This window comes from Mastomys coucha, unplaced genomic scaffold, assembly GCF_008632895.1.
Source record: "Mastomys coucha isolate ucsf_1 unplaced genomic scaffold, UCSF_Mcou_1 pScaffold22, whole genome shotgun sequence".
NCBI lineage: Eukaryota > Metazoa > Chordata > Mammalia > Rodentia > Muridae > Mastomys > Mastomys coucha.
In genome coordinates this window covers 129240080-129254409 of record NW_022196905.1, presented here as the reverse complement: position 1 = coordinate 129254409, position 14330 = coordinate 129240080, and the positions used below count along the sequence as shown (strand labels likewise).

The following is a 14330-nucleotide window of genomic DNA, read 5'->3' as shown; positions in this document are numbered from 1 at the left end:
AACTCCAGCTTGCAGCCTGTCGGGGCTGCTTATAGAACCAAGTCACTCCCAAGCAACAAGGTTGGGGGACAGAGTCCACAGAGTTCCAGGCCAGCCTGGTCTACAGAGTGAGTTCCAGGACAGCCAAGGCTATACAGAGAAACCTTGTCTCGAAAAATGAAAAAACAAAAACAAAACAAAGTGTGTGCCACAACCTCTTGGTACATGTCTTAGGGTTTTCATTGCTGTGAAGAGACATGGTGACCAAGGCAGCTCTTATAAAGGATGAGAGTTCTGCATCTTGTTCCGAAAGCAAACAGAAACCAACTGTTGTCTTCCAGGCAGCTAGGAGGAAGGTCTCAGAGCCCATCCCCACAGTGATAACACATCTTCCAACAAGGCCACTCCCTGGGCTAAGCATATTCAGACCTTCATAGCACATATACATAATTCAAAACAATGAAAATAAATCTTAAGGAGCCTTCTGACTTTAATATATTAATGATGTTTTGTGAGCTAGTTGAGTTCTTTCATAGATTAGTAGTTGTGTGTGACTTGTAGTGATGTAAGACTGTCCCTTTTGACCCTTTGCCTTCTCTCCTTTCTCCAGGCCTTGCTGCTGCTTCATCGACGCTTGGCCATCTGTGAGGAGCAGCACTTGGTAGAACCTGCTGAGCTTCTAGTCCTCCTTAACCTGTCCTTTGTGTACCTGAAGCTAGACCGACCTGCCATGGCCCTGCGCTATGGGGAGCAGGCTCTGCTCATTGACAAAAGGAATGCCAAGGCCCTCTTCAGGTGTGGACAGGTGAGTTGAGGGGAGTGGGGAGATGGGCTGGGACAGCAAGTCAGTAAAGTGCTTGCCAGGTATGCAAGTCTGAGAGCCTGAGTTCATTCTCTAGAACCCAGCACTGGGGAAGCACAGAGACAGGTGGGTCCTTGGAGTTCACTGGCTAGTCAGCCTAGATGAATTGGGGAGCCCTGGCTCCCAAAGGAGGACCTTATCTTGAAAAATAAGGTGGGCTGCTCCCAAGAAGGAAGCCAGGTTTACCTCTGGTCTCCATCCACATGTGCACTCTCACACAGAGCAGGAGGTCTCACTTGGGCTACTACCAAAAATGCTAATCCTCTTATGTCCTTTCTTTCTTCCTTCCTTCCTTCCTCCCTCCCCCCCCCTCTCTCTTTCTTTTTGAGACAAGGTTTCTCTGTGTAGCACTGGCTGTCCTGGAACTCACTCTGTAGACCAGGGTACCCTCGAACTCAGAAATCCACTTGCCTCTGCCTCCCAAGTGCTGGAATTAAATGCGTGCGCCGCCACCACCACCTGGCAATGTGTAGCCCAGGCTGGTCTCGAACTCGTGATCCTCCTGCCTCTGCCTCCTTCAGCAAATCCTACCAGTATGTGCCACCACAACCGGCTGCTAATCCTTTTATGTCCTTTCTTTTATTATTATAAATAAGTACACTGTTGCTGTCTTCAGATATATCAAAGAGGGTGTCAGGTCTCACTACAGGTAGTTGTGAGCCACCATGTGGTTGCTGGGATTTGAACTCAGGACCCTCCGAAGAGCTGTCAGTGATCTTACCTGCTGAGCCATCTCTCCAGCCCTCTAATGTCCTTTCTTGTTCTTCACAGGCTTGCCTCCTCCTAACTGAGTATGAACAGGCTCGGGATTTTCTAGTGCGAGCTCAGAAGGAGCAGCCCTGCAACCATGACATCAATAATGAGCTGAAAAAGCTGTCCAGGTGAGAGCCAAGGGTATAAGTGTGGCCAGAGGCACGATGAGGGATGGCTGTGAGAACTGTAGTCCAGCCAACCATCTGGATAGTTCAGGCTAGGAATGCTGCCCCAGACTGGCTCAGAGCAGCCATCTCATCTACACAGTCCACTGCTCATTGTCCTAAACTGTGTGAGGAAGCTTTACTTCTGAGTATCTCCCTCCTTCCTGTTGTGCCACCTTGAAGATCAGCTCTCCCTAGAGAAGATGCACCTCTTGTGTATATTTGCAAGTATGTGTGTAGGCCAGAAAACAATCTTGAATGTGTGCCTGGGGTCCAACAGTTAGGCTGGGCTGGTGGCTAGTCTGTAGGTCCTTCTGTCTCTGTCCACTGCTACCCCATTCCCCATCCCACCTCATGCTGGAATTATAGATACATTCTACCCACCGGGCCTGGTTCTTACATGGTGCTGAGGATCCAAACTTGGGTCCTCACTTTCCCAACTGAGCTAGGTCTGTAGTCCCCATATGGGTACCTTATAAGAGTCCTGTGCAAACCAGGTATGGTGAGCCACTCTAGTAGTCCTAGCACCTGGGATACTGAGGCAGGAAGATCACAAATGCCACACCCTCTAGGATCTGAGTAAGGTATTCTGTACCCTTCTAGGTTCACAAACCAAAAGGTTGGTGAGCTAAGAGTGCTAGCCATTCTGATTCCTACGAGCCTATATAGTGGAAGGAGAGAACTGGCTTGCAAATTGTCCTCTGACCTCCATGCATAGTGTGTGCATGTACAGAATTTACAAAAATCCTTTTTAGATCTCCCACAATAAAGTAAGTCTTGAATCCCAACACTCAGGAGGCAAAGGCAGGTGAATCTCTGAGTTCAAAGCTACCCTTGTCTATAGAGTGAGTTCTAGGACATTCAGGGCTGCACCTTTCCTTTAAAAACCAAAATTAATTAATTGTAAAAAAGCTGTACTTAAGACTCTACCTGTCCACAAACGAACTGGTTCTGTATGACTCATTCAAATGAAGAGGACAATCTTTTAGAAATAGAAGTTTTAGGAGGTCACAAAGATAATTCAGTGGGTAAAGTCTCATGCTGCCAAGTCTTATAACCTGAGTGTTCGTTCTTAGGACTCATCTGATAGAAGGAGAAAACTGATTTCCACAAGTTGTTCTCTGAACTTCACAGGCACTTCCCCCAATACATACATTAGTAAATGTGTTTATAAAAAAGAAAAAGGCCGGGTGGTGGTGGTGGTGGTGCGTGCCTTCAATCCTAGCACTTGGGAGGCAGAGGCAGGCGGATTTCTGAGTTCGAGGCCAGCCTGGTCTACAGAGTGAGTTCCAGAACAGCCAGGGCTACACAGAGAAACCCTGTCTCGAAAAACCAAAAAAAAAAAAAAAAGAAAAAAGAAAAAAAAAAAGAAAAGCTTTATTAAAAATGTTACTTTTTCTGCTTAGAGAAGCTGTGTTTGTTGTAGAGAACCTGAAAACATCTTCTCATAAGTTCTAAGACAGCCACCATTTTTAGCATGTATTTTTTTCCTGCCTTGGTGAGATTTTCTCTGTAAGGTCAAGCATTCCATCACCGTTGCTGAGGTGTGTGCATCATTTCCATTTGGATGCAGTCTCTTTGCTGCTTCCTTTCTGGTATGGAAAATATCTTCTCAGGTTAGATACTGAATTTTGGGGCAATCTGACCATTTTTAAGTAGGAAAGATCTCAAAATCAGCTCCACAACACTTAGAACAAGAGTCATTTAGCAGGTCTTGGCCTGAGCCCACTAACAGTGGCTTTTGTCTTCCCAGCTCTATCTTTCCAAATGATGCCCTTGTGTCCAGAACCTGTGTCAGTGGGCTTAGCCTTGCCTGCCCAGGCATCTTCACAGTGTTATCTTCATTGACTGATATTCAGTGCTTACTTTTTAGTGGCCATAACCAGAGAATTCCAGCCACCAGATGTCACCTCCTGCAAACTTACAAAGCTTGCCTTTCTCTCCACAGCCACTACAGGGACTATGTAGACAGAGAAAGAGAGATGTGTCACCGGATGTTTGCTGCCTGTGGAAGTGGCTCTTCAGTGGGAGGAAACTGAAGGTACTCAGATGGCTGGGTATTCATGAAAAGATTTAGGGTTCTATCCATTGGGGAAAATGGTTCTCCTCCACAAGGCTTGGTCACCAGTGGCTCTCACCACTGAAAAGAGTGTAGGACAAAATCTGGTATTTTTAGACTTTTCCCACAGAGTGGGTCACTGAAGGAGGAGCACTTGGAGGTATTATATTCATCTTTGAGAGATCCCGAGCTTTCCCATTCAAAAAACTTTTTCATGGTTTGTGAAATTAAACTCTTCCTCAAAGTTTCTTAGAACCGAAGTCATTAGTGTGACACCTTAGCTGGACTTGAAAGAGAAAATTTGAGTTTCTTTGTTATTATGTCTTGGAGATAATTTCATGTAGTCCATGCTGGCCTGAAATTCACTATGTAGCTTAGAATGACCTTGAACTTCTGATCCTCCTGACTCTACCAGCTGAGTACTAAAATTACAGGCTTGTGCCATCAGAATATGAGTAATGTAGTACTGGGTATGGAACCCTGGGCCTGTGTGCTCAGTAGGCAGGCACTCTGCATGCTCAGCCTGGTGTGTGTGTGTGTGTGTGTGTGTGTGTGTGTGTGTGTGTGTGTGTGTGTGTGTGTGTGTATGTGTGTGTGTGTGTGTGTTCGTGTGTGTGTGTGTGTTCGCGAGTATGTGTGTGTGCACGCGCACATGCACGCGCATGTGCATGCATGTTTCCCTAAAGAGTGGTAGGATTAAGCACTCAGGAGGCAGAGACAGGTAGATATTTGTGAGTTCCAGGCCAGCCTGGTTTACAGAATGAATACAAAAAAAGAGTAGTACACCATTATGTCTAGCTGCAGGCGGTATGTGTGTCTGTGTGTCTGTGCATGTGCGCTTGAGATGCTGAGGGTTGAACACAGTGACCTCACATATGCTAGGCAAATGTAGATAAGTGCTCTATCACTGAAAATCTCAGGCTTTTGTAATCTAGGCTTTCCCAAGAACTAGGAAGGCTCCAACCTCAGTTTACCTCTAACACATTACTAAAGAAGGCAAATTCCCTATGTTAAGAAATTGGGCTGTGTTGTGCTTTTTCATTTCTGCCAACTACCAGAAGTTTAAAGATAGAGAGGCCTGAAGGAGCAGAACATGGCATTGCTGTCAGCCAACAATGACTTATGGTTGAGCAAGCACTGGGCAGAGTCCTGACAAGTACCCAGGATAACCTTTCAGTCTGCTCTGCTGTTACTTCAGAAAATTAATGGGAACAAATTCACCTGCCTTAAGCACCTGTTCAAGCAGGTCTAGAGTCCCACTCTCCTGAGAGAGGTTAAATAAGGAAGAAGAAGGAAGCCGCTGCGAAGCTGGCTCCTCTGGTAAATCCCGCCTTTATTATCCCTTTGTGTCTGCAAAAACAGGCCTTGAGAGGAGGGGTCATGAAAGGCCCATTCACCCATGTGCTCAGGCAGGTTCTGAAGTGCTATTATCCGCTTGGCAGATGCCCCGTTGGTGCCTTTGCAGGCATGACTTTTTGACCCCATCCTCTGAATCTTACAGGGGAACTTCAGAACTAATCTGCAACCAGAGAACCTCTTGTGATTTGGCTCTTGTCACATTCAGTAGAAACATATGACATGTTTTCTATATCTCTGTAAAGATTTGTGTGGCTGCATATGTATATATAGCTGTGTTTGTTTTCTCTCTCTCTCTCTGTGTGTGTGTGTGTGTGTGTGTGTGTGTGTGTGTGTGTGTGTGTTACAGATGCCTCCCAGTGGGTTCTAGAGATTGAACTGAGGTCATCACACTTTCACTACAGGTGCCTTTGCCCACTTGCCAGTGATTCTGCTTGTTTGTTTTTGTTTTAGTTACTTTTCTAAACTAAAGCAACTTATGGAAGAGTTTCTTTGGGGTTTACAGTTTCAGAGGTTTTAGAGTTCATAACCATCATCATGGGGAGCAAGGTAGCAGGCAGGTATGGTGCTGCAGTAGCTGAGGACTCACATCTTTTTTGGGTTTTTGTTTTTGTTTTTGTTTTTCTCAAGACAAGGTTTCTCTGTGTAGCTCTGGCTGTCCTGGAACTCACTCTGTAGACTACAGTGGTCTCAAACTCAGAGATCCACCCACCTCTGCTTCTCCTGTGCTGGGATTAAAAGTGTCCGTTACCACTGTCTGGCTAGAGCTCACATCATGATCCACAAGCAGGAGACACATAAAAGACAGACAGACTGAGAGTATGTGTACTAACTGGGAATGGTGTGAACCTGTTCCAGTGAGACACTTCTTCCATTAGGCCAAGCCTCTGCCTCTCTGCCCCTGCCTCGTGCACCTTTTTTGAACAAGATCTCTTACTGAACACGAAGCTTGCCAGTTTGCTTAGGTTGCTGGTCAGCAAGCCTGGTGGTCTTCCCGGTCTCACATCCCCAGCACTGGGATTAGAACACAGTGTGCCCTCTGTGATTGCATTTGCATTTTGCTATTGTTGATGTTGGGTTGTTTTGTTTTTGTTTTTGTTTTTTTCTTTTTTTTCCCAAGACGGGATCTCACTGTGTAGCCCTGGCCAGCTTTGAACTCAAAGAAATTCTTCCAAATACTGTTTAAAGGTTCAGCCCTGTGCTTGGCTTTCACATGAGGACTGGGTACTTTAAGCTATCACTACAACTCCAGGGAAAAGAGTATCTTAATGGGATTTTTAAAAAAACATGTTTTCTGGAAAGTCATAGGAGGCCCATGTGGAAGTGGGACAGGCTGTGGAGAAGGCATTGGAAGCCAAGACCCAGAATTTAGTCCTGGGTCAAGCGTCAGCTGAGAGAGCGCAGGAGCAACAGGCCTCAGAGGTCTTGGGACAACAGTGTTTCAGAACAGACCCCAATATCTAGGCCCCAGGCCAGTTACCAAGGAAGCCCCAAGATTGTCGTTATTGTTTGGTGTTTGTAGTATGTGATTGAATTTATCTGGAGAGTCTGTTTGATCTCTCTTTCCTAGAGAAAGAGAAGCCCTCAGAACCAGCATGCAGTGTATGAAGATACTCTGTGCATCCAGTTAGATGTTGGCATCCCAGACAGATACCTTGTTTAAATGTGCTTTTGAAACTTAATATGGGATTCATTCTTCTGACTTCCTAGCTCCACACTGAGTTTTTTGATGACCGTGGAGTCTCATTTTTCCTAGGATGTCAAGCCAGTCTGTCCTTCCTACTCCTGTTGCCTGCTAAACACAGCTCTTGATCTTCTGGACTGCTGTGAGGTGCCTTTCTGCCTGCTCAGGAGGTGCCTCTGAAGTCACCCCTTTGTTGTCTGACTATAAATACCCCTGCTCAGGTAGCTGCTGTTTCATGATAGCCCTTTCCTGAAAAGGCATTTCCCCTGTAGGGTGTCTTTGGCCCCTCACCTCTGCCACATCCTCTCTTGGCAGTGGTCAGAGGCTCATAGCCTGCTTCCTGCCGAGATGTGCTTTAGTGGATTCCATTCTCTTTGTGGGTGAGGGATCAATGAGGCTATTATTATCTCGGAAGCTAGCTGGGCTCCCTTTCTCATCTACAGAGTGAGCAAGTGCAGAAATGCCCTTCATTTCATTCCAGGGTCCTGAAATGAGAAACAGATTGCCAATTGTAGTGCTCTGGCTGTGAGGTGAGCCAAGTCATGTCAGCCCTTCTAGGCTTCAGTGGAATTGTCTTATGTGGATCGTTAGGTTATGCTTCATTGAGACCATTAAATGTTTGCTTACCCTGGAATCAAAACTGCTATGTAGCCAAGGATGACCTTGAACTCCTCCTGATCCTTTTGCTTCTATCTACCATGTTCTTAGGTTACAGGAATGCCTGGCTCATGTGGTGCTAAGGATGGAACCCAGGGCTTTGCTCTTGCTAGGCAAGCACTAAGTCAACTGAGCCTATTTCTAATTTCTTGGGTTTGTTAATAACTGCGTGTACCCTGCCATTGAGCACATGCAATCCAGAGCACCTGATTGAATAAAAAGTATCCAGGGAAACTGAAAGAAGGGACCCACACAGTAAGAATGACCATCTTACCTTCTGAGTGGGATGATGAGAAACTTCCCCATTCCCAGAGTTTGCTTTCAGCCCTGTGGACATGGACTATGTACACATGACTTTAGGTTACAGCTCCTATTGATTTTACTCAAAAAGTTTATGTAGGGGTGTTAGTTAATAAAATGCAGCGGGGGGGGGTTACCTTGCAGGCCCATGCCAAGATACTCCCCTGGGAAATCACGCTATGCAACAGACAGGAGGTTTACTAGGGAGAAGGGAAGGGAGTGAAGGCCTAGAGAATGGGTAGAGGTAGATAGATGGGAGCAGAGCCATGAGGACAGAGAAGGACAAAAAAAGGACAGAAAGGGGGTAGAGAAAGAGAAGCTGGGAACAGAGAGAACTGTAGGGAGCTGTCCTTCTATGTGCTGTCTCCACCAGGCAGCAGGTGATGACTTAAACTATTGCTAAGTCCCTTGGGAAGAACTTAGCAAAACTGCCTGTAAGCCATCATTCTTCCCTTTGTTTAATTAAAAATCAACTAAGAAGGGGGAATGGTTGGGGCGGGAGTGAGGTCGTTGTATTCTTTCGACTACTTTCTGCTGACTGGGGGTGATGTTTTTAGGGACGACCCTAACAAAATTGAGGTGTTGCTGGTCAAGCCCTGGGTGAGCTGGTTGTTTCACTGCTGTCCAGGATCTGTGAGAATATCTGTGGCTAGGAACATGTAGGCCTGGTTGAAGCAGTCTGGGAGGCTAGAGGCTAGGCCAGAGCACCTGTGGGTAGCTGCTCTGGAGCTGTCCTGGATGCGCATCTCAAGGAGACACCTGGATTTGGCAGGATACTGAAACACATGTACATATTAGAAGCAGAAGATAAAGTTCCGTAGGTTAGGGGGAAAATTTTTTTCTTAGATTTGAAACTTTAGGCCCATGATCTTGGTAGTTGAGAGGGAGAGGAATCTCAAAGCCAGGGATTAGGGCAGGGATCCCATCCTCTGGAATAGGCAATAAGTGGAAAACTTGGGCCATTGGTTGACCAGGTACTTATCTGGAGTCCATTTGACCCATGAGAGATGAATCCGAGTGGATTTCCTGAAGCTTACAAGAATCTTTTAAAAGGTTTACAAAAAGATATATTTGTTAAAAGCATGAGTATTCTTTAAGGTGAGCTCAGGGAAAACAGAAACCTTCCTTGGAGAAGGGTAAAAAAAGCTCAGTTGATGTTGATTTTTGATGTGACTTCAGACCATGAAAGAGGGGCTAATTTCCTCTCTCCAGAAGACTGAATGTATGTAAATTTAGCATAATGAGAAACACTTAAATCTATACTTAAAAGACAACCAATGGAAACTTAAATTCTTGAGCTTGGAACTATGATAGTGGATCATACAGTGGAATGTTTTACCAGAGACTAATAACTTACCAGAATTTTATTAATGTTAAAGCTCTGAACTTTCGAAGTCCTAATACAACAGTACCATAGCCAGGGGAAAAAAATCTGAGGCATTTTTCATTCCTTTTATATACTTTAAATCACCTTTTATCACCTTTTAGGCTTTTACTTGTATTTACCAACCTTAAAATATCTTCTTAGAGCCGGGCAGTGGTGGCGCATGCCTTTAATCTCAGCACTTGGGAGGCAGAGGCAGGTGGATTCCTGAGTTCAAGGCCAGCCTGGTATACAAAGTGAGTTCCAGGACACCCAAGGCTACACAGAGAAACCCTGTCTTGAAAAAAAACAAAAAACAAAAAAAAATTCCTTCATAGACTCTAAGACTTTTTTTATATCCTCATAACTTAAGCTTTCATATCCTCAGACCTTATATAAACTTTACATGTTTTTGTATCCAACTATTTATTTATTTATTTATTTATTTATTTATGCATAGGTGGTTGATCATTTGGAGCAGTCACTGCCAAGTGAGTTCCTTTAAAAAAAATAAAAAGTTATATCTGAAACCTGTTTATTTTTTAACATAAAATTTGTGAGCAAGGCAAACCTGTTTGCTTTTCTGATAAGAGACCTGGTAGTCTTTTTTGTTTTTTGTTTTTTGGTGTTTTTTTGAGACAAGGTTTCTCTATGTAGCTCTGGCTGTCCTGGAACTCACTCTGTAGACCAGGCTGGCCTCGAACTAAGTGCTGGGATTAAAGGCGTGCGTCACCACTGCCCAGCGAGATCTGGTTGGTAGTCTTAACTAGTTAATGAATTGACAAATGGACTAACCCAGTGGTGTATTACATTGGGGCAAGGAGCTAGTTGCCTGTTGTTCTCTAGCTGTCAAGCTACCATTAGCTTTAGCTGTCAATGTGATCAGAGACTTTAGAAGGATAAGTTATAGTCTAAATGTCATATATTAATTAAAATGGCAGAGATTAGTCCATAGGCCATTACCTAGATAGTTGTCCCAGGTTCCTTTGGTCTCCATGGCAACATGGGCAGAGGCAAGTCTTTGGTCATCAGGACCAGAAGATGAGAGGCTTTTTTCCTGTGGAGTAGGAAGATGACCTCACTTTGTCTTAGGCAACATGAGACAACCCTGGCAGCGGGCAAGGCACTGGGGCAGCCTCACCCCATGGTTGGTGCACCACAGTCTAGGTAGGATCCTTGTTGCTGTGCCGTGTCTTCTTGGAGATCTTGGAGGGGTTACTATTAGGATTGGGAGTCTCTGGCTGTTATAGTAAGTTCAAATATTTAATGCCATGTTCAGCAGATCTCTTGACAGTGTCAAGGGCCTAGTACCTACCAAATATATCTGAGTTAAACAACCTTTTAGTTATTTGCTCTAAATTGTACCTTGCAAACATAAAACAGGAGGCTAAGTAAAAGCTTAATCTTGTAAGTAACAGCATCAGTTCTTTGTGTGACTTAACATATATTTCTAAACATATTAAAGAATTTCATTATATGGTTATTGACTATCAGCTTGCATTTCTTAATAATAGGAGCTTTTTTGAGACTAGAATGTTAGGTTCCATCCCTGTTAGGTTTGAGCCTTAAAAATGAGTTTTGAATTAAAGCTATTCTAGAACCAAAGGGGAGTACAAGCACCAGGAGAACCTGTCATAGTCTCAGGACCAATGTTATGAAAGATAATTTGGCTGGGGCGGTGTCACCTGGCTGGCCCATGCTGAGGTGTTCCCCTGAGAAGTCATACCATCCAACAGATACCCACCAGTATAAAGGGGGTTTATTTGGGTGAAGAGCAGGGAGTGAGGGCCTAGAGAAGGGGTAGAGGCAGACAGGCAGACAGACAGACAGAAGAGAGCAGAGCCATGAGGAAAGAGGACAGAACGTGGTGGGAGTGGGGTGAGGTCGGGGTGGGGTAGGGAGAAGACTAGCTGGTAACATGTGGTAGAAGGTGAGAACCACCTCTAGTTCTCTGATGTCATATGCATGTGGCATGTCATGTTGAGGTTTGAAAACAAAAACAACCCAAGCAGACACAAGAGTCCAACAAAGCAAGGTCTTTATTTGAATTAGGCAGCAAAACTGACCAGTCAGGGACAACAGCACAGACTTGAGAGCTGACTGTGTGTTGAGACATTCATCTCAGTAAGGATTTAAGCAGACTACTAGAGATGTATTGTACTCAGACTTCTGCTGATTGATCAGGGCCACAGAATAGAAGCTGAACTTCAGCCCCAATCCAGAGTGTTACAGTATTTTTAAGTCCCAAATCCACAAACATCTGTCCCAAGTTACATTTTGCCACCAATCAGGATTCAGCCTTAGGGGACGTCCTTAGGAACATGTCTTCATAGTACACTTATCCTATTCCCATTGGTCAGTTTATTCAACTGTGGCAGGGTGACTTGTCTACCATTCATGTCTCAACTTGCCAAACAGGATGTCAGTTACCCAGAGAGGTCTTGGGAACTTAAACTTTATTGACCCCTATTCAAAATAATAAGTTTTATTCAAAGTGGCTTCAGTTTGATTCCTTCTTCCAATCTGTAAGATTTGGAGAGCTGAGTCTTACGTCCAGGATGTCATCCCACTCACAAAGACACAGAGACGAGATTGATGCAAAAAGCAAGAGGTTTTAATGATCCAGTATACTGAGGTTGTCCTGCAGTCAGGGCAAAGGCAACCATGAGGAACAAAAGCATACACTCTTTATACCCTTCCAGAACATAGGTTTACAGCATGAGTTGGTTATCTTGCATTGGTGGAGCCCATTGTCTTTTGAGTCCACTGACCTTTGTGCCCCAAGTGAGGAGGAGATACTGAGGAGAGATCCACCCCCTACTGGGGACGTTTCCTGGAATCCAGCATTACTCCCTGCAATTAGGGCATCTCCTGGGGACAGATGTTTGTTCAGTAAACTCTTTTGAAGCTCCCTGACTTTAAGCTTAAGGGACATTCCTGGCTTCCCAGTATTTTTATGAGGTGTCCCTGTTTGCTCAATTCTTACAAATCCACTGTATGTGGGCATGCACACTCATGTACACACAATAAAGAAATATTATGAAATCATTTTTAAACATTTGGCAGTAGAGACTGGAGAAATAGCTCAGTGATTAAGAACACGTGCTATCCACTTTATAAATGTCTTGTGTTCAATCCCCAGCACCACATGGTGGCCTCACAGCCATATTCTTGTGTCTGTGCAATGCATAGGCATACATGCAGACAAAACACTGATACACAAAATAGGCAGTACTGGGGGTAAAACTCAGATCCTTCCATGTACTAATAAACAAGGGCTTCACCACTGAGTTACATGTTATTCCTTGAATTTTACTTCTTTGTGAATGTGGGATGTGGTTTTCTATGTGTTTGAGACAGGGTCTTATGTAGCCTTAAACTAGCCTTAAACTTACTGTAAAACCAAGAACAACCTTAAGCTTCTGTTATTCCTGCCTCCACCTGTAGCTGCCAGTGGCTATGGGTTCCTGAGTTCCTGAAAGGAAAGCTGGGGCTGTATGGGAAGGACGATGAGAGAAATAATGAACCAAGACAAAGTTCTCTGATCAAGGCTCAATCTTTTAATTCTAAGGTCTGAATATAAAGGGGGGGACCCATCCCCCACTCTGCCAGGATGGCATCGGAAGACAGACTCAGCTGCTCAACAGGTAGTGGCTTCTTTCAGGAAGCTGCAGATGTGGCAGGACAATAGACTTTACCTAGCTGGGCTAGGTGACTGTGGCAAAACAGGTCTAATTCACCCCACTCAGGGCTGGTGGGGAGGGCACACTCCTGAGTGCTAGTATTGCAGGAGTGAACCACAATACCCAGTTTGTGTTGTGCTGTGATTGGAACCTGGGTCCTTATGCATGCTAGACTAGTATTCTATCTACTGAGCCACCCCCCAAGCCCTGGTTCTTTGTTCTTTGTTTTCTTGAGACAGGGTTTCTCTATGTAGTCCAGCCTCTCCTGGAACTCACTCTGTAGACCAGGCTGGCTTCAAACTCAGAAATCTTTCTGCTTCTGCCTTGTGGTTATGGAACTGTGTTCAGCTTCCACTCCTGATTTTGACCTTTGTTGCTTTTTTTTTTTTTTTCTTTTAAGCTTTCTTGTTGAGCTATCTTTATCGTGCATGCATTTATTGTTACAATTTTACACCACTTTACAACATAGCTACATCCCCAGCCCAACACATCACTCATCTACCCATTTTTATGTGGAACTGTTTTCAAAATGGGTTTTTTCTCCAAATTTTATTTTATTTAAGTTTTATTGCATTATGATGAGAAAAGTTACATGATTTCAATTTCAAATTCAATATCTGAATTTGTTAACATTTAAAAACATTTTAAGTGAATAGAATTAAATCACATTCTTGTTTTCCTTTTGTATCTCAACTCCTCCCAGAGACCCCCCTTCAATACCTACAATATCTTTTTTTGTCATATTCTTTAAAATTTATAAAATATTATAACAATAAAAATGAGTATTATAAAAGTGGTTTGATATAAAACAACAATCAATTTAACAGTCTTATGTAGATACTTGTTTACGGCAATACTGAAAATATATAACATTTTTTTCAATATGCATTTTAAATAATTCCAAATGTATTAACTGTATATTTCAAAATAATACATCACTACTAATATTTTCTTAAATAAACATAAATATATAAAGTGTTTTTGTTTGTTTGTTTTGTATTTAGTAGAGCTTAAAATCTTGGCTCTTTAGGAGGCATAGGCAGGTGGATTCCTGAGTTCAAGGCCAGCCTGGTCTACAGAGTGAGTACCAGGACAGCCAGGGCTACACAGAGAAATCCTGTCTCGAAAAAACAAACAAACAAACAAAAATCTTGGCTCTTACTGTGGTAACTTAATACAAGAGTTACAAATGTCAAGCAAAGCATTCAGTCTCACTCTTTGTTGTTCTCTTACAAGCCCCCTCCCAACTTAATTGTCTACATTTCTTTTGGGTGTATAAATACTTTTAAAATATGTAAGCTGTTCTGAAAACCATAGTATAGTGTAAAAAAATAAAATAAACAATACTTCTAAAAGAGAGGCTGAGATAGGAGAAGCAAGATCTCAAGACCATTATGTTGTGCACAGCAAGACACTGTCATGAACAAACAAGCTGAAAGTGTATATGGATTGTATAATATTGGACCTATT

The 14330-nt window shown here is 43.6% G+C and overlaps 1 protein-coding gene across 4 annotated transcripts in view; it reads left to right on the top strand.

The window, feature by feature from the left end:
- The window catches only part of Fkbp6 (FKBP prolyl isomerase 6), a 93157-nt gene that overhangs the window by 13624 nt on the left and 65203 nt on the right, over positions 1-14330 (top strand). For 3 of the 4 annotated variants that reach the window (XM_031338199.1, XM_031338198.1, XM_031338201.1), the window contains 3 exons: positions 590-784; positions 1613-1722; positions 3707-3799. In XM_031338199.1, coding sequence (XP_031194059.1) covers positions 590-784; positions 1613-1722; positions 3707-3797 — 396 coding nt within the window. In that variant the 3' untranslated portion in view covers positions 3798-3799. Of the gene's footprint in view, positions 1-589; positions 785-1612; positions 1723-3706; positions 3800-9637; positions 9669-14330 lie in introns of all 4 variants that reach the window. The other variant, XM_031338200.1, reaches the window with a different exon arrangement.